This window comes from Xyrauchen texanus, chromosome 37 (assembly GCF_025860055.1).
Source record: "Xyrauchen texanus isolate HMW12.3.18 chromosome 37, RBS_HiC_50CHRs, whole genome shotgun sequence".
Classification (NCBI taxonomy): Eukaryota; Metazoa; Chordata; class Actinopteri; order Cypriniformes; family Catostomidae; genus Xyrauchen; species Xyrauchen texanus.
In genome coordinates this window covers 10560431-10583786 of record NC_068312.1, presented here as the reverse complement: position 1 = coordinate 10583786, position 23356 = coordinate 10560431, and the positions used below count along the sequence as shown (strand labels likewise).

Here is a 23356-nt window from a genome sequence, read left to right as displayed (position 1 = left end):
CAGCCAGTGGAGAGAGACAAGGAGTGGTGTAAAAAGCGCTCTCTTTGGTTCATTAAAGAACAGGATGTTGCAGGGGTCTAGTTGCACATGCAGGGAGGCCTGCAATGAGAGCGTTACAGTAGTCCAGTCTAGTCATGACAAGTGAAAGAACAAGAAGTTGTGTGGCATGTTGAGAGACAAAGGGTCTTATTTTCCTGATATTGTAGTGTAAATCTACATGATCGTGCTGTCTTTGAGATGTTGTCTGTGCTGTGGTCTTTTTATTATTATTACACAACTGGGGGATACAAAATATTTAGCCAATTTGGTTGCTTAGGAAGCCTGACTGGAGTCACTCAGCACACCCTGGATTCGAACTTGCGAACAAAATAGATCTGTACATTTTGTATACAAATGTTAGTGACAAAAAAAAAAAAAAAATGCTATTGATGCATATTCATGTCACACAGTGTAAAACATTTTATTAAACAAATTACTATTTTTACCAGAAGATCCGTTTTTGATTTCTTATTTCTGGTCAATGCATTCAGAAAGTATTTTTAAAATCTATACAAAATAACTTAATACAGGGCTAAATAGACATAACCTTAGCTTTCTGCAAGTTCAATTTCCCAAGAAGATTTTTTAAATTTCGTTGCATTCTCTCCCATAGGTTGTAATTTAGGTAGAGAAGATCTCTGGAGATATCACCAACCTTAATTCTTGAGCCACAATAGCATGACCTTTAACACCCACCAATTTATTTTTTTAAATAATTAAGTTATCATGCTACATACAGTAAATAAAATATAATGTATACAATTATGTGATATAGAAATCTCATCAGTGGGAGGAAATGATGGAGTTTATTTCATAGAAACATTGTCAATTAAATTAGCAATTGACTATAGTCTGATTACTGGTTGATTTGCGAAATTTATCGTGTATCACCAGAGATTATTTTATACTGAGATCATCTCTGCGGCTCAATCGTGTTACGACAGTAAGTCACCGTTTGCGGATAACATACAAAGAAATACGGAGAGCTATAAACTGACACCCTGTCGCAAAATTTTCCGTGACTTATCTTGTAAAACAGCAATTTATTTGTAGTAAACTCCATATATTTAACTACAAACGGCTTTTTGAGTGTAAAACATGTTGAAGATTAAATGATAGACGGTTAATTCATTAAGTGATGAGCTGTTTCCTCGCGAAAGCAGGTTATTCAGCGTTCCAAAGCGTCTCATTCATTAAGAACCGCTACTTTACGCTTGCTAACATGAATCACGGATATATATAGATCAGTGTTTTGAATCTGGGATTTAATCTGTTGTTCTCCACAGTTCGAACTCATAGAGAACTACAATTCCCAAGATCACCTTGAACGTCCTAGTATCGCGATATTAACTACAGTCGTTGCGTTATATCGCGATATTTCCTTATTGCTGGCTAGTACAGTACTGAAACTGTCAGTGAGGTTAGAGGGGGTAAGAATTTTTCAAATCGGCGACTGCCATTAAAACAACCTTGTAAATGCCCAAATCTGTGCATTAGTGTTATTACAAATGTAACGTGTGACATTGTTGTGGGAAAATCAACAGCCGCGATCCCATCCAAACTGTACAGGCCAGTAGTGTCTGAACTCGATTAAATAGTGTGCTGTGATAAAGCGAGCAAATGGCGTTGAAAAGAATCCAAAAGGTGAGTCTGTGTTCATTGTGTGCGTTTGTGGATCGCATAACCTCACAGCCTCTAACAATGACCTCATCATCATCTCTCATCATTGTCTTTGTGAATGTACAGTCGCACTTTTATCATTTTGTCCCCATCTGCTTAGACAAAGACGAATGGCCAATGGTGGATGCATGCATTCGACAGGCACAGTCTCTTTGTTTTACATTTTCACGGCGTGCTTTTATAAACAGTCACCGTTACTTTATATAAGGCTGATCGCAAGTGTTTGTTTGCGCAATCTGTGTTCACCAATGTCTATTGTGGTTATGCGATGTTGTATAATAAGAGTCTGCACACACAAGAACACAAGATCAGAGGTTTAACAGGCGTTGTTAAGAGTAGTTTGTGGAATTTTAGTGCGTTTAAATTCTAAAGATTGTTAAAATGTGTCTTTTCTGTTGTCGTTCATCATGAATGAGAGACGCGCGACGGACGCGCATGCGTGATGGACGACAACAGCGTTCAAGTTGCCACATGCTGAACCCCAATGTCAGTGTGTCCATATATGGCTCGGCAAATAGGGCACTGGGACAGCGGAGGGTATTTTTAACAGATTCACCACCCTGGCCGCATAACATTTGACTTTAAGCACGTAACAAAAATCACGCCGAATCTGTGTATTTCTGCAGTGATTTCTTATTTCCCAGCGTTTTATATTAAAGGAATAGAGAGTTCATACCAAAATGAAAATGATATCATTATCCTACGCCATCCTAGATGTGTATGACTTGTTTCTGCAGGACACAAATTAAGATTTTTAGAAGAATATCTCAGCTCTGTAGGTCCATTCAATGCAAGTGAATGGTGACCATAATTTCCAAGATCCCAAAAAGAATACAAATGCATAATGCAACATAAAAGCAGTCCATCTGACTCCAGTGGTTTAATCCATGTCTTCTGAAGCAATATGTTAGGTGTGGGTGAGAAACAGATAAATGTTTGTCCTTTTTTACCATAAATCTCCAATTTCACTCCCACATTACATTTTTTTTATTTATGGCATTCACATTCTTCATGCATTCATCACATTCTTCCACCTACTGGTCGGTGCTGGTAAAAGGTGGAGATTTATAGTAATAATAAAAAAGGACTTCCATTTTGATCTGTTTCTCACCCACACCAATCATATCACTTCTGAAGACATGGATTGTTTTTATGCTGCCTTTATGTGCTTTTTTGAGCTTCAAAGTTCTGGTCACCATTCTCTTGGTCTTTCATTGTATGGACCTACAGAGCTGAAATATTGTTCTAAAAATCTCCATTTGTGTCATAAACAACTGATATGGCACGGGGGTGAATACATGATGAAAGAATGTCCATTTTTGGGTGAACTATCCCTTTAAGGTGTGAGTAGATGACATCAAAAAACAAGTAGGCTAAAACATATCAAATAACTTAAGTTTCAGACAAAAATTGGTGAGTTAGTTTGTGCATTTCTTCTCAGCCAGCAAAAATGGTTCCAAAAGAAGCCAAAGCATCAAGTAATGAATATCAAAAATCAAAAAGTATCATAAATTGTACTTCTTTACTTCAGATCACAGTATATTAAAGGCTTTTCCAGCGAATGCACATTCTCGAATTAACAGCAGGCGAATTCTGTATCTAAAAGGTGATTGGCTCTTTTACCAGTAAGGCGGGACTTCTTTTCCAATTTCTCCCATTAATTTTAATACAAGTGGTTCCATCTCGGGCTAAACAGTCTCTGTAACAGAATTTTCTTTTTTGGGTGAAATATTCCTTGAAGGCTAGACTGAAACACTGAAATCACACCAGTGTGAAATGACTTCGAAGATCCATTCTTATGTTTATTTTCATATAATGTTGGATGCATATTTTTGGATGTTTTATTGAAATTTTGCACAGACAGATCCCATGAACTGTCTCTGGTCAGTGACTAGCCTATTGTTAGATGTCAGCTATTTATGCCAAATGCCATGTTACATCAACAAGGGGTCCTAAGAGAGAAAACAAAAAACAAAAATACTGTAGACTGTCAAAGCTCCGCCCTCTTTAAAAACAACTCTGATGTAACTCCGTGTCTGGTGTGCGTTTCTCAAGGAACACTATTTGTTCATTCATCATATTCATATTGCTTCGTTTTTTACTTTTAATAACTAATAAGTGAAAGCAGAGAAAATAGATCAGTAAATAGCAAGTTGACTGTGCCAGAAAATAGGCTTTAACTTAAACTCATATTGTTGCTTTCTGATGAATGAAACATGCTCAGATAGGTAACAAACTAAGAGTGGTTTTCTATTTTAAGATATGATCTGTCTCATCACTTAAGTCACTTTAAGTTTTGTTGAAAGTGTGCTGGAAGTTCAAGTTATTAAAAGTGCTGTTGGTGAACAGCTGTAAACTCTGCTTCTATCTGCTTCACTGTGAGTCATATACACTCCAGGAGTGAATTAGAGGAGTGACATGGCCATGGGAATGAGATACACTATGAGATATTTCAGATGAATTATTACAATTACACATGATGCCAAATGTTGACCCACATAGTCAGAATTAACTATTTTTTTTAGAAGACAAATTAAGGGACAGCAGACATGTCACTGTAAATATTGTTGAATGCAGGGGTTTTCAAACTGGGGTTAAGGGGGAGCTAGTTGGTCCGCAGGAAATGTCAAAAAACTAAGTTTGAAATACTGTATGGAAGTAATGAAAGTTAATATAAAAATTATTTTTGGAGCTAATGTTTTAGATTCCTTAATTATGACAATATGAAATCCAAATATTTAATTTTGCTTGCATGTTATCTTTATATTTAATACCACACTTTTCTCTCTACACACAGTAGAATTTGTATTTATACATGAAAATACAGTAAAGCTGCCTTTTATATTTAAGGAAGGGGGCATCAAAAAGTTTGGAAAACTCCGGTCTAATGCATGGGAAAATTTAGATCAGGAGCAATTTTTTTATTATTGTAATAATGTAATATTATGAACTACATAAGACAAACAATATGTAAGATTGTTAATATGACAAGGGCTGAACGGGAAAGCTGATGATTTTGTAAATGCAGAAACAACAACAGAAATGTGATTATGAGCCTTACACATGGATCAAACACTTGGTAAAATATTGCATCAGTTTAAGCCATATTATCAAGTGACCGATTCATTTGCACCATAATATAATAAAAATGCACCTATATGGGTGAATTTCTCAAAACCGTTAAAGAACAGTGTACTCGTTTCACCCCAAAACAAAATCAAAAGTTGCGTGTTGCATAATGATCCCTAAGTATTTTTATTGCAATGGAATAAAAATGATAGTAGTACAGTAATGTGAACCTTTATGCATTTCAGTTACATAACAAAAGTCCATTAAATTGAATTGAGTAATCTTTAACCAAATTAAATTACATTTAATTATTTTAATTTAGTTAATGTTGCAATATATAATATATTTACTGTACCTAAAGCATACAATTATCATAATATGTAATCAGAGATTTAACATGATAAGTTGAAATACTGGCTTCTCTGAAAACAATGCTACAGCCTTATATTATACTTTGAAATGTCTGTTCTGGACCGGAATTTCTGTTTGTGTTTTGGCCTGTGTGATCCCGCCCACTGCCCATTTGTATTTCGACAACCCGGGTTCCCAGATTTAAAACAAGATAGTGGACAAACCCAGCGCACTGCAGCCATGGAAACCAGTAATACATTTAACTTTGACAGAGTTATACAAAATCCACATGAGCTGGTTTATAATTTACAAACAATAAAAACATTGCAAACATATACCTTAGCTGATCAACTTACTGTGTATGGCTCTTTACTAGCCATTGTCAGTTTACTCGTTCCTGTTGCGTGTCCTCCACCCGGCAACCCGTATGAGCTTCGATTCTGGGGAGGAGGGGGTGGGGGATCCAGAATTGAAGACTTCTTTTGTTTATGCAATAGTATTTCGTTCTCTGACCTGTTTGTAAAGTACTATCATATGAGTGTCATAGCGTTGGTTGTGCTGGCAGAGCTGCTGAAATCTCAATATGTGAACAAACCTCAGAGCCAAAGCATTATAGGTGTGTCTTGGCAACAACGTTACAGCACCATGAGCCAAATTCAGTTTTTAGAAAGAGTTTTGATACTATCTGATAAAATTTGGACCAGGTTTCCTTTGTTTTTAGGTTTTCTGCTACTGTATATTTAATCCTTCTGTATGTAAATTACTTGTCATGATTGGCTAACCTTTGCTTGCCGATGTAGTTCATACTGTCGTTCATCAAGGCGGACCAATCTGTTGAAAACTAAAAAAGCATTGAGACACTACATGGCCAAAAGTATGTGGTCATCTGAAATATACCACACCCATATGTGCTTGTTGAACATTTAAAATAAAATGCTGTTATTCATGATATGGCTCCTTTGGTTCAATGTTTTATGGCTTTGTTTCCTCAGGAATTGACAGACCTACAGAGAGATCCACCAGCCCAATGTTCAGCAGGACCTGTTGGAGAGGACTGTGAGTATAAAAAGAATGAGAGAAAGTAATTGATTAATTATGGGGTGAAGTTGTCAGATCACTTTATGAATTGCAGTCACTACAAACATATTCACACATATTCACTCTAGAAAACAATATTGGGCTCCTACTCAGATGAAGCTACATTAACTAGCACATTTGGCACGCACCGGATACACTCTTAATATGCTTCAATACTGTCTATATTGGTTTCATATAATGGAAATACAATGTTTTTCAGTGTTTCACTGGCAGGCAACAATAATGGGACCAGTAAGTATCTCTGCTTAATTTTGTTCAGATTAGTACTCTTTAAAATGTAATTTTATATTTAAAGGGGACACATTCTACCCTTTAAATGCTTTAAAGGAATAGTTCTCCCAAAAATGTAAATTCTCTCATCATTTACTCACCCTCATGCCATCCCAGATGTGCATGACTTTCTTTCTTCTGCGAAATACAAAGTATGATTTTTAGAAGAATATTTCAGCTCTGTAGGTCCATACAATACAAGTGAATGGTGACCAGAACTTTGAAGCTCCAAAAACCATATAGAGGCAGCATAAAATCATTCCAAAAAATTCATGGTTGGCAATCATATCGCTTCAGAAGACCGGAGTCATATGGATTACTTTTATGCTGCATTTATGTGCTTGTTCTGGCCACCATTCACTTACAGAGTAGAGATAATCTTCTAAAAATCTTTGTGTTGTGCAGAAGAAAGAAAGTCATACATATCTGGGATTGCATGAGCGTGAATAAATGATGAGAGAATTGTCGTTTTTGGGTGAAATATTCCCTTTAGTGTAGTTAAGAAACGGGCTGATTTGTCCTACTGTAGCTTTAAGACAGCAAAGCTGTAAGCTGTCTTAAAGCGGTTGATAGCATAGTTATAATACATGACAGCAGATTGTTGGTTTAAAAATAAATTATTACAGCATTGCCTTATTTTGTCCTTAACATTTATTTGTCTATAAACTTATGTAAAAAACAAACAAAAAAAAACATTTATTTTGTGATTGTTGTAATACTATGAAATACATTGCATACTGGAACACTAACAACACTGAGTCCTCTTTTTTTTGTAGAATGACAGTCCGTATCAAGGAGGAGTTTTCTTTCTTACAATTCATTTCCCCACAGACTACCCCTTTAAACCACCAAAGGTCAGTGTCATTGGGACATTCAGGTGTATTTGGACACATTAATCAAATATAGATTGATGATAAGCAGACAGCAAACAGACTCTGTGTTGATTTGCAGGTCGCATTCACGACAAAAATCTACCACCCTAACATTAACAGTAATGGTAGTATTTGTCTGGACATCCTGCGATCTCAATGGTCACCTGCACTTACTGTATCGAAAGGTAAGTATGAATGCAGGATTGAACACTCATGTGTATAACAAGCACAATTAACAAGTGAGTTGAATGTAGAAAGGACATTTTATTACACTGCCTCATTCAGACTGATGCCATGGTAACCACCACAGTCACAGTGAATCTAACAATGTGTTCACAGAAGCACAAATCACTCTAACGAAACAGTGCATTTCCATATTGGTTCACTGTACTCAATTCAAACCTGTAAATAGGTGGATATTACAAGCATAAAATGACTAAAATTTCAGATTTTTAATTGTAGATGTAAAATCAAGCACTTCATTGCTAAATTCATAAGATATACAGTATGGCATTAGAATGCCCTGACATGTTGGCAACGGATATTTATCGGCCAATTTGACCAAATATCAGTCATATCATAAGCATAAAAACGCTGATAGAAGTAACATCAATGGTTTATTTAAAATATATTTCATGTATTGTGCAGTGCAAAGTTTATAAAAAACATTTTAATAGTAGGGCTGAAAGATTAGTCAACGTTATCGACACATGGACAATAAAAGATTGTAGACAAAAAAATTTTGTTGTCACATTTATATCATTAATGTAACATGAGATCACATGAAACTAATGATGGCGCACTAGAGCAGCACTGCAGCTCCCGCCTAACTGAGGAGAGGAAGAAAACACAGCTCACAGTCCAGATGCACTCTAAACTTTCACAGCTTCAGGTGATGTAGATCGCAAAGTATGAAGGAATTATACAAAAATACCAAATAATTAAATACAGAAGCACTCTCGTTGCGGAATAAGAGGATCTGCCGCTCCGCTGAAGCAAAAGTTACGCGTCGAGCGTCTTTAAAGGAAACACCCCATGTTACGTCTTTAATGCATTTATATTTAATGTGTAATACCTTTATTAAAGTTAAAATAATAAGGAAGCAGGTATTGTAAATAACTACAAATTCCGAAACTGGCATTTCTCTGTGCAGTCAGCGCCTCTTTATGAGTTGTGCGAAGTGTCCTGATCTAAGGGGGAGAGATTGAAACTGCACCCAACTGATGCACACACTTTCGCACACTTAATGCAGCTAGATTATAACGTGATTGCTCGTGACTTATTGAATCATAATATGTGTGTCACTGTGTATTTCTTATCATGAAGTAAATTGGCAATATGCAGCTTTATTAATATGCAAGAGTTGTTTTGAGAGTGTAAAGCAGTTCAATGGAAAGGAGGAGGCGAGAACCGGCTTGACAATATAAATAATATTTTTAATAAAGAACTAAAACCAAAAGACACAAACACACAAACGGACAGCTGCCCATAAACGTTTTCTCTCTCTGTCAAACCACCGTCCGCAGTCTGCCTTTATTTATTTATTGTTAGAACAATAAAATAGCTTTCGTCGCTCTTTGCAAATTTTTATAATTTGCATAACACCTGATACAATAAGGTTGTATTTGTTGACATTAGTAAATACATTAGGTAACTTGAACTAACAATTAACAATATTTTATTACAGAATGTATTAATCTTAGTTAATATTCATTTATGAAAATACAATTGTTCAGTTTTAGGTCAAGTTAGTTCATAATGCAATATATAAAATGCTATCGTATACTGTACAACTGTTTATTAAAAAAAATGCATCTTGAAAATAACATTACCCAAGCTTAATATGTATCGTTTATTGTTAGTTCTAGTCATGTAGTAAACTAATGTTGGTGAATGCAAACTTATTGTGAAGTGTTACCCATAATTCCTAAGTCAATCAGTGATCTGATGACAAATTAAGGTGAGTAAATGGCAAAATATCAGCATCGATATCAGCCTGTAGTTTTTTGTTAAAATTGTTATAGCTATCAGACAAAAGAATGTCATATACTGTAAGTGCTTCCCTAATATTGCAGTTGTAGAAATCGACTGATATTGGATTTTAATGACCGATGCGATACTGATTTTCTTTTTTCTGCTTAAGTGTCTGATAACTGATATCCATAACAGATTTTTTTATTCTTGTTTTATTTCTGCTTTTATATAACTTGGTTATTTATTACTTGTTCAAAGCCCCACACTTGTGTAGTCTTTTGTGTCCAATTTTATCAGTAAAGACTGACAGATTGTCAGTCCATCTCTAATTAATTGTATTTATTGGGAAATGCTCTAATATAGTGTTTTTGTCTGAAGACAAATATAATAATATTTAGGGCTCCAGACTACAAGAAAAAAGGAAACATTTAGTTGCCAAATTAAAGAATCGCTTAATCTAGAGGGTCATTAAATCTATTCCAGTTTAATGTGGATAGACAACTATTAAAAGCCATTTGTAGGTTGATTCCCCCAAAAATGTAAACACTGTCACTCTGTGGCGCTTTCGAAACATTGCTCTGTTTGTTTGAGCACCTCGATAAGTCCAAAAAAGCAACATTGGCTTATACAACAGTGTGAGTTTGGGGTGGGACTATCTGGTTTTTGACCAGAAAGAGATAGGAGTAGTGTTTGGAAAGCGTTTTAAAAAATGTTGTTTTACGGTTCCGTTTAGTGACGCTATTGGCGCAGAAATGACACACTTCACCTTTAAACTAGGGTGTTGGAGAATCCAGTTCCAGCCGATAACTCGCATGCAAGTTCAAAACTGATTTGCGCAAATAAGTTGCGTCCTGTCTTTTGCCAATAATTATTCTATTTTAAATTATTGTCGTGGATGTCCATATTCTGTCACCTTTGTGTCCTTTGATACTTAGATATCAGGTTTTGTTAAAGTAGGAAACATTGAGGAATTGTAATGGTCTCAGGAAGGCAGAAGCACTGTTTGTTTAGTGTACTGTAAAGCCTTGGTATTTATCACTAATAACAGAGCACTCATCCAGAGCTGATCCCAGTGTGGGCGCTGCTGTTAGACCTCCGTGATTACTCTTTGTTATAAGCAATGACCTAGTTTGGATCACTCCATATGAAGCTGTTTTTGTTATATGACAAACAAACACATGGAGCGTGTGTATGTAAGGGAGGCATGATATCATATACCTGAAATCTTCTTCTGTAAATATAGGTTAAACACCACATTCAATGTCTTCAGGAACTACTGTTGCTATTGTGTCTCTTAAACAGTTACGCATAAAGGATGAGTTGAAATTCTATTGTTTTAATCTGTTCCCGTGCTTCTTTTCAGTCCTGTTGTCCATCTGCTCCCTGTTGTGTGACCCGAACCCAGATGACCCGCTGGTACCTGAGATTGCACATACATATAAAGCAGACAGAGAAAAGTGAGTAACCTTAATGCACATTGCTGTAACAGATTTGAATGTATTTTGTCTTTATAGGCAGTTGCAATACATGGGCTGATTGAACAGAACTCTTGTTTAAGCGTCTTTTTTCACATTAGAATAGTGTAAGATAAGTTTTAGCATCAGCTGTTCAACATGACAAGTTATTATGCTTTCTAGATGTTTTATATTTATGTGGCACAAAATAATAATTGTATTTTGTTTTTAATTATGTACACTCACCGGCCAATTGTGTGGCAGCAGTGTAATGGAGAGGAGTTTCAGTTAATTTTCACATCAACCATCACAATCTCCTTACTGAACAAAACAATGCACAAAATAAGATGAGAAGAGTGTAATGAAAGCTAAAAAAGTTTGCAGATTTAATAAATAACCGAGATCAGCTACAGAATACACCGTCAATTCGATGTTTGTCTCTAGAGTGGCTGACTGAATTATATGTCCCAGTTAGTTAGCTGGCAGCTAAGTGTCCAATACATCTGTAACGTTCCGGTGTTGTCTGTCCTATGTGCTCTGTTTTCACCCATCACGTTTATGTCATGTTTCCTGGTCTGCTCCGTGTTTTCCGTTTCACCTGTCACCGCTCCCATTCCATGTCACGTTTTCCCTGTTGTCCGCCCGTAGTCTCACTGTCCGAGCGTGAAAACTGCAATTCCCACAATTCCTGGCCCCTCCCACTGCCTACACTCTTCATTGTTCTCACCTGTGTCTCGTTGAGTCTTCATTGTGTTTGTGTATTTAACAGTGTCTGTTTCTCCTTTCCCTTGTCGGTCTTTGTTGTATGTAGATGCCTGTTCCCATGCTTCCTTCGTCGTCTTCACTCCAGCTATCCCCGTGTTTACCTTCCGTGTTGAGTTAACCCTTTGTTTGCCTTTCGTGTTTATTTTCCTTTTCCCCTCGTGGATGTTTTCTTTTATTCATGTTTTGTATTACCCCTGTTGTCTAATAAAACCTGCTGCATTTAGATCCTCGACCCGACTCTACCTTCACCGTCATTCGTGACAGAAAGACTGACCTGCAAATGGATCTAGCAGCGGTTTTCACCACACTGGCCCATGCAGGTTTTCCTGTTCGCGAGTACTCACGGCTCTTCTCCACGGTTGCCATCCACACCGGGTTCGACGACGCTTCCCTGAAGCTCATCTACCGGGGCGGGTTATCATCAGCCCAGTGGCGGGAAGCGCTGGAATTCGGAGAGCACACGTGGAGGGAGTACGTGAGTCTCACCCTCAGGAAACTCGCGGCCGACAAACCACCCCTCGAGATTCCGGCTCTCGAACCTGAGCCCATGCCTACCCACATCAACGAGCCAGCGCTGCCAACTTCGTCTGCCCGGAGGAGGAGGAGAAGGAAGGCCTCCGCTCTCCAGCCCACGTCAGCCACGGTGAACGAGCCTGCACCCACGTCAGCCACGGTGAGCGAGCCTGCACCCACGTCAGCCACGGTGAGCGAGCCTGCACCCACGTCAGCCACGGTGAGCGAGCCTGCGCCCACGTCAGCCACGGTGAGCGAGCCTGCGCCCACGTCAGCCACGGTGAGCGAGCCTGCGCCCACGCCTGTCACGGTAGGCGAGCCAGAGCCCACGCATGTCACTGTGAGCGAGCCAGAGTCCTCGACCGTCCCCGAGCCAGCGCCTGTAGCCTCAGACGTCAATGAGCCAGTGCCTGTAGCCTCAACCGTCCCTGAGCCAGCGCCTGTAGCCTCGACCGTCCCTGAGCCAGCGCCTGTAGCCTCGACCGTCCCTGAGCCAGCGCCTGTGGCCTCGACCGTCCCTGAGCCAGCACCTATAGCCATGACCGTCCAAGAGCCAGCGCCAGCAGCCATGACCGTCCAAGAGCCAGCGCCAGCAGCCATGACCATCCCAGGGCCAACGCCAGTAGCCAGGACCGTCCAAGAGCCAGCGCCAGCAGCCATGACCGTCCCAGGGCCAACGCCAGTAGCCAGGACCATCCAACAGCCAGCGCCCCTCGAACCTTCTAGGGCTCTGCTTCCCGAGCCTCCCAGGGCTCCTCCTCTCGAAGCTTTCCAGAGCTCCGCCTCTTGAGCTTTCCAGAGCTCCGCCTCTTGAGCTTCCCGAGCCTTCCAGGGCTCCGCCCCTCAAGCCTCCCAAGCCTTCCAGGGCTCTGCCTCCTGAGCCTCCCACGGCTCTGCCTCCTGAGCCTCCCACGGCTCTGCCTCCTGAGCCTCCCACGGCTCTGCCTCCTGAGCCTCCCTCTGCTCTGCCTCCTGAGCCTCCCTCTGCTCTGCCTCCTGAGCCTCCCTCTGCTCTGCCTCCTGAGCCTCCCTCAGCTCCGCCTCCTGAGGCCCCAGAGCCTCCCTCAGCTCCGCCTCCTGAGCCCCCAGAGCCTCCCTCAGCTTCGTCTCCAGAGCCCCTTGCAGCTCCGCCCCCAGGGTCTCCTACGGCCTTGCCTGCGCCTCCTTCGGCGCCACCACCCAAGTCTTCGTCTGCTCCGTCTCAGAAGTCCTCCTTGGCTCCTTGGCTCCCTAGTGGCCACTCTTCCTCCCAGGCCCCTTGAATCAGCCCTAGCCCTATGGCCACCGCCTAGGTCACCTAAGCCTGTCCCTGTCCTGGAGCCACATCCCAGGTCCCCTGAACTGGCCCCTGTTCTGCGGCCACCTCCCAGACCTCCTAGACCTGTCCCTGTCCTGAGGCCGCCTCCCAGGCCTCCTGGACCTGTCCCTGTCCGGTGGCCGTCTCCCAGGCCTCCTCGACCTGTCCCTGTCCTGAGGCCACCTCCCAGGTCCCCTGAACCGGCCCTTGCCAAGTGGCCAGCTCCCGGGCCATCTGAACTGGCCTCTGTGGTGTGGCCACCTCCCAGGCCCCCTGAACTGGCCCTTGCCTTTCGGCCAGCTCCCGGGCCACCCAAACCTGTCCTTGCCCGGTCGAAACCTCCCTGGCCTCCTAAACCTGTCCCTACCCGGTGGACGCCCCCCAGACCACCTGACCCGGTTCCCTTCACCCCCAGGCCACCTGACCCAGTTCCCTTCACACACCCCCAGAGACTGCTTACCTGCCCTCTCGGCCTCCCTGGTCTTCCGGTCTGCCCCTTGTGCCCCCGTGGACTGTCTCATTTCCCTTCTTGCCCCCGTGGACTGCCTTTCCCCCTGTGCCCCCATGGACTGCCTAATTGTTCCGTGTACCTCCTTACTCTGTCTTTGTGTGCCTTGTGTCCCCTTTGGTCTGTTTGTTTTTCCTCCCTTCTAGCCCCTCTCGCCCTGTACATCTGTTTATTCCTGTTGGTTTTTCCCTCCTGTCTCTTAGGACCGTCTGGAATCCGGTCCTTTTGAGGGGGGATTATGTAACGTTCCGGTGTTGTCTGTCCTATGTGCTCTGTTTTCACCCATCACGTTTATGTCATGTTTCCTGGTCTGCTCCGTGTTTTCCGTTTCACCTGTCACCGCTCCCATTCCATGTCACGTTTTCCCTGTTGTCCGCCCGTAGTCTCACTGTCCGAGCGTGAAAACTGCAATTCCCACAATTCCTGGCCCCTCCCACTGCCTACACTCTTCATTGTTCTCACCTGTGTCTCGTTGAGTCTTCATTGTGTTTGTGTATTTAACAGTGTCTGTTTCTCCTTTCCCTTGTCGGTCTTTGTTGTATGTAGATGCCTGTTCCCATGCTTCCTTCGTCGTCTTCACTCCAGCTATCCCCGTGTTTACCTTCCGTGTTGAGTTAACCCTTTGTTTGCCTTTCGTGTTTATTTTCCTTTTCCCCTCGTGGATGTTTTCTTTTATTCATGTTTTGTATTACCCCTGTTGTCTAATAAAACCTGCTGCATTTAGATCCTCGACCCGACTCTACCTTCACCGTCATTCGTGACAACATCGCTGCCCCGTCCCCTGCAATTTTTGCTTAGGTTTTTCTGTTCTGCATTTTAATTTTTTTTTTCAATTAGTTTATGATTTGGTCAACCGTCCGATTGAAGCCGATGTGCATCATTTCGTATCTCCTCTTATACTATATGGGAAAACCTAACCTGATGACGAAACATTGTCTTCCGCCCCCTGGCGTAATCGGTTCCTTGCGTTGAGACCAGCAAGCTTTTAGTGCCTGTGTGGAACAAGAAACGGCCTTTTCTGCGGTGGAAGTACGTGGAACAGTTCGAGAATTCGCACCGGCCCAGGAACCCCAACCATGTCAGTAGAAAAGAGCTATCAGTGATTTCAACTGTGGCATGATTGTTGGTGCCAGACGGGCTGGTTTGAGTATTTCTGTAACTGCTGATCTCCTGGGATTTTCATGTGCAACAGACTCTAGAATTTACTCAGAATGGTTCCAAAAACATCCTGTGAGCAGCGGTTCTGTGGAACCTTGTTGATGAGAGAGGTCAACAGAAAATTGGCAGACTGGTTCAAGCTTTTGGTGAGAATTTTGTTGAGCAGAACAGCATCTCAGAATGCACAACATGGCAAACCTTGAGGCGGATGGGCTACATTGGGTTCCACTTCCGTCAGCCAAGAACAGAAAACTGAGGCTGCAGTGGGCCTCCACATTTGTCAGACCAGGCAATGTTTTTCCTATCATCTACTGTCTAGTTTTGGTGAGCATGTGCCCACTGCAGCCTCAGTTTCCTGTTCTTAGCTGACAGTAGTGGTACCCGGAGGGGTCTTCTGCTGCTGTAGCCCATCCGGCTCAATGTTCGACATGTTGTAGTTTCAGAACTGTTGTAATGCATGGTTATTTGGGTTACTGTCACATTCCTGTCAGCTTGGACCAGTCTGGCCATTCTCCTCTGACCTCTGTCCTCTACAAGCCATTGTCTCTTACTCGCTGGATGTTTTTTGTTTTTCGCACCATTCTCTATACACTAGAGAATGTTGTGTGAAAATCCCAGGAGATCAGAAGTAACAGAAATACTCAAACCAGCCCGCCTGGCACCAGCAATCATGCCATGCTCCAAATCACTGAGATCACATTTTCCCCATTCTGATGGTTGATGTGAACATTAACTGAAGCTCCTGGCCCGAATCCGCATGATTTTATGCACTGCACTGCTACCACACGATTGGCTGATTAGATGATCACATGAATAAGTAAATGTACAGGTGTACCTATCGTGTGAGCTCATTCCAAATTGGGAAGGAAAGGAGAGAAAATCCCCTAAAAAAATCTAGCTCTGCAAGACTACTGTACCTCATATCCCTATTGTCAAACAAACTAGAGTAAAGTTCCTTGTGCACTCCTGAGACACTCCAAACAGACTTTCTTCTGCAACAAAAACTCTTGTGTGAAAAAGCCCTAATGCTAATGTTGTGCTGATATGAATCAATCCATTTGAATCCACATATCCTACATTTCTTTAGAAAAACAGCTAGACAAAACAACAAAACACAGCACTGGGTACAGAATAGCAACATAATTGTGTCCTTTTCTTTGCCCGTAGGTATAACAGACTAGCAAGAGAATGGACGCAAAAGTACGCAATGTGAGTTTGCCTGCATCAAACACTTAAGAAGCAAACGGACAGAAAAATTTGTTTTTTACTTTTAACAAGAGGAGTGAATGTTGAGGGGTGGGGACAACTAAACAACAAACCATCGGAAGGGAGACAGAAGGCAGAGGTGATGAGATGAGAGCCGCTGCTGTGTGCTGAAACTGCTGTCATGTGCTGTTCTACCATACCCGCCGTCAGAACGGCCTAGCCTGGAAAACTCCTGGCAAACTGTAAAACCGGACAAACCTCGGGGTACCACAACCCAGGAAATTAGACTTGAACTACTGTTAGTTCTACTATTATTGTTATTGTGATTTTCTCCGTGCTACTGTTGGCATTCTTACACTTGTCATCTCCATTTGTCAATGTGCTCTTATCGATGTCACTTTTATGTTTTCCGAATGAGGAATTGTTGGGCTGAAGTTGGAATGCTGGTCTTAACTATTGCCCATCAGATTTGGAGTTCCAAAGGAAAGCTCTGTTTTGTGTACACTCAAATTGAAAATTTTGTCTATTCAGGTTATAACTTGAATAAAGCAGGTTCAGTTTAAAATAGAATGTAAACAAGACATTTAAAAAACAATTATTATGGATTACCAATTTGTGTCTGCCTTCCAACTTTGTGCCATGCCAGTGTTATTCCATAAAACACCTCTAGATGTGATCAAGAAACTAAAGTTTGTATTCCTTTTAGAGCAAATGTGATATAATTTTTGTTGAAAAATTAGACATAAATTGTGTTTATTAGGTTTTAATTATATCTCCTATTGACATATTCTTCGATCAGTCTGGAGTTTCCGTTTCAGTTGTAACCGACTTTGACGCTCAGCCGCATGTGCATGATATGGCAGATGTATAAGTATTTGTTTTGGTAAGTATTGTAAAGTTACTTTAGGGGCCGTTCAAACCAAACGTGTTCTTGCGCTAAAAAAGTGACATGGATATACCCACACTTTTTGTTTGTAAATGTATGAATTTCCATACGTTTATTTCACCCACAGTAAAATTATGTTTTCTTCTACCGAAAACAGAGTCCAAAATGCCCCCATTTCTACCTACTTAGGAAATCATGTGATACTGTCATGTGATTTCTTGTTTGGTATACACCGGTGTATATATGGGTGTGTTGGAGAGTGACCATTTAGTCTGATGAAGGGCATGTAGCTCGAAACATCACGTTTGTTCATTTCTGTGGTGAGCTCATAAATTTGTTTTTACTTTGACTTTCGTTTTAGTGTGGATGTGGCCTAACACATTTTCATTTGTAAGCACTTTCATTCCGTATGTTTACACCTCTCATCCACACTAGAACAGCAAAAATGGAGCGTTTGCAAAATGCTCACCATTACTGCATGCCTCTGAAAGCAGGAAGAGTAGAGTAGAGAAGAGAAGTGTGGATGTGGCCTAATGCATTCTCGTTTGAAATGTTGCTATGTTTACACCTCTTGTCCCAGCCTGATTTCACAGTGAATTCATAAATCGTAGGTTGACTTTTCAGTCTGAAAAAGACTGAAAAGTCTTTAGGTTGTTAATTTCAATCTGTGCTTACCAAAATTCAAAGCACTGCCCCCAGTGGTCGAACTGGGAAATGTTTTTTAACATGGGCATGCGTGAAATCAGTTTCCTGGTGAAATGCCCACAGAGGGGCGGCAAAAGCAAGTTGTTTTCAGCTATAAATTATGTAATACAGTAAGGAATGCATTTTTTATTAACTTTAACACCAAACCCTAAACCTAATCATGAATGGAGTAAAACTGTAATGTTAAAGGTCAAATGTAACTTCCGAATCACGCTCGTCACTGATTAAGCAAACACAACTACTTCCTGGTTTCAATATGGTTTGAGAACCCGGATCTCCCATCAGTCACCTCACATTTGTAGTTAAACAAACTTGAACCACTGCAAAAAATCTGATGATACATAGCACTTGTCCGTTACTCGCCATAATGGGGGACGATGTCACGGCACTGGAATATTCGGAAATGACATTCCGACTTTGGGTGTGACCATGTTGCTTATCCATATTAGAACAGCGTTTTCCTCCACTGAAAATGGAGCATTTAGAAGACTCACTCCATTACTGCATACTTTCGAAAAGGATGACCTTATGAAACTAAAAACGGTTTTCCTAATGTGAGGACTTGGCCTTAGAATGCAGCGGTCCTGTGCACTAAAAAGAAAAGAAAAACAGCGGGATGCTGCGCAGCAATCAAAGACGTCCATCCAATGCATTTTTACATTTAAGAACAATTGAAAAACAACGCAGAACGAGGCAAAGCGCGTTTGGTGTGAACGACCCCTTTGGAAGCACATTTTTAAACGTCTTAAAAATTCACCAAATTTGCTTGCAAAAAAACAAGGAAGCAAAAATGCTGACCTGTGGAATTGTGGAAAAAAAAAAAAAACTGAGTGGAACCGCTTTGAAAAAAAAAAATCCTCTTGGAAAACATTTCTGCCAAATGTGATTTTGCATCATAGCATATGAATGCAATATTTTTTGGGATGTATAGTGCTTTTCTTCTACAAATCTTTCTGCAAGAGTGTAATCATTAATACTCTTTAGATACTCTTGTTCCTTTAGTCACTAATATTACTAACTTTTTGACAGTGTAGATGGTACGTTTGATGTTTGATCAGCACAGGTGCTGGACTGAAGTACTTTAGCTGTAAATTGACTTTTATTTTTTAATGCATAATTTTTGGGCTGCCTATTTTGAATTGGATGTTTACACAGAGCAGGGAAGAAGCAGAAGGAGAAATGTTCTGCACTTGTTTGAACTGAACGACTGGGAAGTTGTGAAATGCTACCTATTGGGAAAGAAAGTGTGAACATCTCCTCACCTTCTGGTGCTGCTCTACAAAAGCCCATGTCACATTTCACTGGCCGAAGACCCCCTGAAAAGGGCTAAATATTGTCACGATTATGTTTAGCACCATATTTGTGTACCACTTCAAAGGAATTGATGTTTGTCTTGGATTTTAGCTTTGAATATGGCATGCTTTTAAAGGGATAGTTCACCCAAAATTGAGAATTCTCACATTTACTCACCCTTATGATGTCATGACTCTCTTCCATAGAACACAAAAGGAATGCTAGCCTCAGTCAACATAACCTTCATTGCATCTTTTTTCATTGCAAATGTCTGAATGTTGACTGAAGCTATCAGTCCCTAACTTTTTGCTTTTGTGTTAGCAGAAGGAAGTCAGGTTTGGAACGACATGAGGAGTGAGTAAATGATGACAGATTTTACATTTTTGTGTGGACTATCCCTTTGAGTGTTTATATAACACAAATGGGGGGTACACTGTCCACAGAGGGTGTTCTGTATCTTTTTATTTCAATTTTGAATGTAAACTTTTATGCCACCTTTTCCTAACCTTGACCTTCCTCTACAGCACAGGTATTGTCTTCTTCGTATCTGCAAAATGTTTCATCTCTAAATGTGGCTCACTGGTTGTGCATCGAATAGTTGAACGTTTTTATTTATTTGCTATTTATTTGTCGTCTTCCAGTCGTCAGCTCAGATGCAGTCAGCCTGGATTTACTGTGTCCTTAAAAAAGTATGTATGAATGTATGAATGCCTTTGCATTAGGATAACAAAATGATGCTAGACGTTTTCTTAGAACTACATTTTTTTATACATTTTTGCCATTACTTTAACCATTTTTTTTTTTTTTATTCTAGCAGAGTGTGAACTATGGACATGTACCACTATCACTTGACAACCAGATCTTATCTGGAAGTTATCTAATGCAATGGCATTCGTGCATTACACGTGTTGCTTTTAAGAGGCCAAATACTTTTGGGTCCAGTCGAGGTGCAACACTTTGCTGCAGTAGATTTGTGAGGTATTTGCGCTAAGGCAGTATAGCATGCTTTGCACTCTGATAGTCTACAACCTTTTTCTGCAGGCATTTGCAAGTTATCAGGGATCTTTCTCTCCATTTTCTCACCTCTCCCAAGTCCTTCAATAAAACCTTAGCCTTAACCATCAATGTATAGTCAACCGTTCTTTACTCTTCTTTTATTGATCATTTGTGTACTTTTGTTTTGTGTGTAACACACATACATAGAGCCATAATGACCTCTCCTTGCTAAATGTTTGTGCTAGGAAGCCCTGTGATCTAACCAGCTCTGTCCTCATAAAACCAGACTTAGTCCAGCTGAGACTAACGTCCAAGGTGTCAACTTTGGTGAATAAAGCTCCTTTTGGTTAAGATGTTCTCTTGGTGTTATTGTATGAACAAGACCTGTTTTCTGTGTCTACACTCTGTCAATCTACTGTCCTGTAAAATTGAGCTATTTGTAAAGGAATAGTTCACCCAAAAATGAAAAATGACTTCCCAGTTGTGTATGACTTCCTTCCTTCTGCTGAACACAAATGAAGATTTGTAGAATAATATTTCAGCTCTGTAGGTCCATACAATGCAAGTGAATGGGTGCCAAAATTGTGATGCTCCAATATATATATATATATATATATATATTATACATAACAGTAACAATACGATATTTTTATTATTATTTACATTACGATAAGAAAATGGGAAACGTATCAAAAAACATTTTCATGCAAAAAATAGTTTTTTACAAAAAAAGCTTTTACAGTTTTTTGTTGTAATACAGTCAAACGTTATTGTATGACAGTATGAGAATCACCACTGAGAATAAGAATTACAGAACAAAAAAACTAGTAAAAAGTATCATTTATAAATGCATCACGGTAGTGGGATGGTTGAATTTTTGGTGTGCCATAAAGTCACCCGAAAGCAATGTGAGACTGGTAGAGAGTATGTCTAGACGCATGACAGCTGTGATAGAAAATCAGGATTATTCCACCAAATATTGATTTCTGAACTCTTCCCAAATGAATACATTAGTACTGTGTTCCACAAAGCACCACAACTGCACATTACATGATGTTTTACCTTGTGAATTTCATTGTTTGTTTGTTTTTAATATACAGTAATTTCAAATCATGTTTGGATGGTCAAGCATTTACCACTGTGAAACATCACCATTTCTTCTAAAACACTTATTAAACATTTGGGAACTGAAGACACAAGTTTTTTAAGTTTAAAAAGTGGAATTTTCCCCCATTCATCCATTATGCAGGTTTGCAGCTGCATAATTGTACGGGGTCTTCATTGCCATATTGTGCGCTTCATAATGCACCACACATTCTCAATTGGAGATGGTCAGGACTGCAGGCAGGCTAATCTAGCACCTGCACTCTCTGCTTATTCAACCAGTATGTGGTTTGAATTTGTCCAGCTGAAAATGTTGGGACGTCCCTGGAAAAGACCATGCTGGATGGCAGAATATGCTGCATTAATGGTGCCCTCTCACCAAGTTACCCATGCCATGGGCACTAACACACCCCTGGCCCATACGGACACTGGCTTTTGGACCTGACGCTGATAACAGCTTGGATGGTCCTTTTCCTCTTAGGCCCGGAGAACACAAATGGCTGTGTTTTTCAAACTACGTTGTAGTCTTTTAAAACTGTTGGCATAATCAATGGAATTCACAGAGACTTATCCTGTCCGGAATGGTGTGGAATTGCCAAAACTGTTACAGGGGTAACAGTCTTGTATCTTTCTGAACAATTAACATTGACATCGTTATATATTGTACAATTGTGTATACTGGGTATATTGCAATGAAACCTGACCAACCAATACGTGACCAACAGTAGGTTTGGCAGTGATGCTTCAGCAATGACCCTTGTGAAATTAATATAAAATATAAAAGAGGACTTTCTTTCTTCTCTTCTCTATTTTTTCTTCACAAATTGTTCCTAATTTTTAGGTATATTTTAGCTTTGATTTTAAAATCATGATCAATATATTTTTTTGTTACCCAGAAAGGCTTAATAGTTTGAAAAGTTTTGTATACTTGGGTAATCAACAATAAACCACGTAACCATGTCCGCCCGTCTACAGTTCTGTGTCAGGCCAGCAGATGCCGTTTTTGTCACGCTCTGTGTTTGCTAGACTTTTTATTTACAAATCCTACTACGAAGAGACATTTTCACATGAATATTAATTAAGTTGTGGTGACGTTGCTCGGCAACCCTCCAAAGCGTCTCTGGCACAACCTAATTAATTTTCACAAGTCAAGCATTCATTCGCAGGCTGGGATCCGCCCACACACCAACCTATGCCTTTTAGCAAATCAGAAGGCCGAACTGCACGTTGCGTAATTAATATTCATGAGCTTGTCCTTTCCCATATTAGGGTTAGTAATGTTGCGCCCCGAAGTGGAGAGAGCTACGTGCTGTGGCTCCGTGCGCTTCCTGTCTGCGTAGTGCCGAGATATTCTCATCCATCCCCGGAGTTCACTGCAGCGTCTGTCCCCTGAGTCGGACGGTCAAAAACACACCGGTTTCCCCGTTATGGCTGTGAACTTGAGCAAAAACGGCCCAGCCCTCATCGCGGCCTATAACGAGGTGGTGGATGAGAAATCAGAGACTAACTGGTGAGTGTCTCTTACAGTCATTGACCTCTTATGTTTAGCATGTTAGCTGCTGCTTTGGCTCCACAATCACACTACATGTGCTGATCATCACTGCAATAGTCATTACTGTTTATCTTAATTAATGCAATGTCCATGTATCATGTAAACCAGATCCTTGCACATCTTCTGTGTTCATCCACCATTCACTTAATGGCATGCCCAAAACCACTGAACTGGATCAGTAGACAGAAGATCCTCCCAGCAATGCACTGTTGTTCCCAGCCACATTGAAAGTTAAAATTATATAATGAATATTGTTTGGTCCCAATGCATTGCTATTGTTTATCCTTATACCTATTAGATCCGTTAATTTGGTCAACTCACAAGCATCCCAACTTGATTTTCAGCTTTTTTTTTGTGGTTACTGTTGAAGTCAGAAGTTTACATACACTTGTGTTGAAGTCATTAAAAGTCATTTTTTTAACCACTCCACTGATTTAATATTAGCAAACTAAAGATTTGACAAGTTGTTTAGGACAACTTGTTTGTGCATGGCACAATTGATTTTTCCAACAATTGTTTACATGCAATCGTTTCACTTTTAATTAATTATATCACAATTCCAGTGT

General features: G+C 40.4%; 2 protein-coding genes across 5 annotated transcripts in view; both read left to right on the top strand.

Annotated features, from left to right (window-relative positions):
• The first annotated feature begins 1448 nt into the window (after positions 1-1448).
• Positions 1449-17307, top strand: LOC127631232 (ubiquitin-conjugating enzyme E2 D4). Its single transcript, XM_052109296.1, has 7 exons — positions 1449-1683; positions 6132-6195; positions 6437-6468; positions 7284-7361; positions 7459-7564; positions 10717-10810; positions 16216-17307. Exons 1-7 carry the CDS (start codon positions 1660-1662, stop codon positions 16259-16261), a joined length of 444 nt encoding a protein of 147 aa, XP_051965256.1. The 5' UTR covers positions 1449-1659; the 3' UTR covers positions 16262-17307.
• A 5223-nt stretch (positions 17308-22530) lies between these two features.
• LOC127630827 (drebrin-like protein B) overlaps positions 22531-23356 on the top strand; it is a 29980-nt gene continuing 29154 nt past the window's right edge. For all 4 annotated transcript variants that reach the window (XM_052108636.1, XM_052108634.1, XM_052108635.1 and 1 more), the window contains exon 1: positions 22531-22748. In XM_052108636.1, the coding sequence (XP_051964596.1) occupies positions 22666-22748 (83 nt within the window). In that variant the 5' untranslated portion in view covers positions 22531-22665. The remainder of the gene's footprint in view (positions 22749-23356) is intronic.

Excerpts from the sequence above, each read along its gene's own strand:
- LOC127631232 (XM_052109296.1), top strand. The coding sequence starts at position 1,660 with ATGGCGTTGAAAAGAATCCAAAAG. Across the intron at positions 6,469-7,283 it reads AGGCAACAATAATGGGACCA|AATGACAGTCCGTATCAAGG; the intron begins GTAAGTATCTCT and ends TTTTTTTTGTAG. Across the intron at positions 10,811-16,215 it reads TATAAAGCAGACAGAGAAAA|GTATAACAGACTAGCAAGAG; the intron begins GTGAGTAACCTT and ends CTTTGCCCGTAG.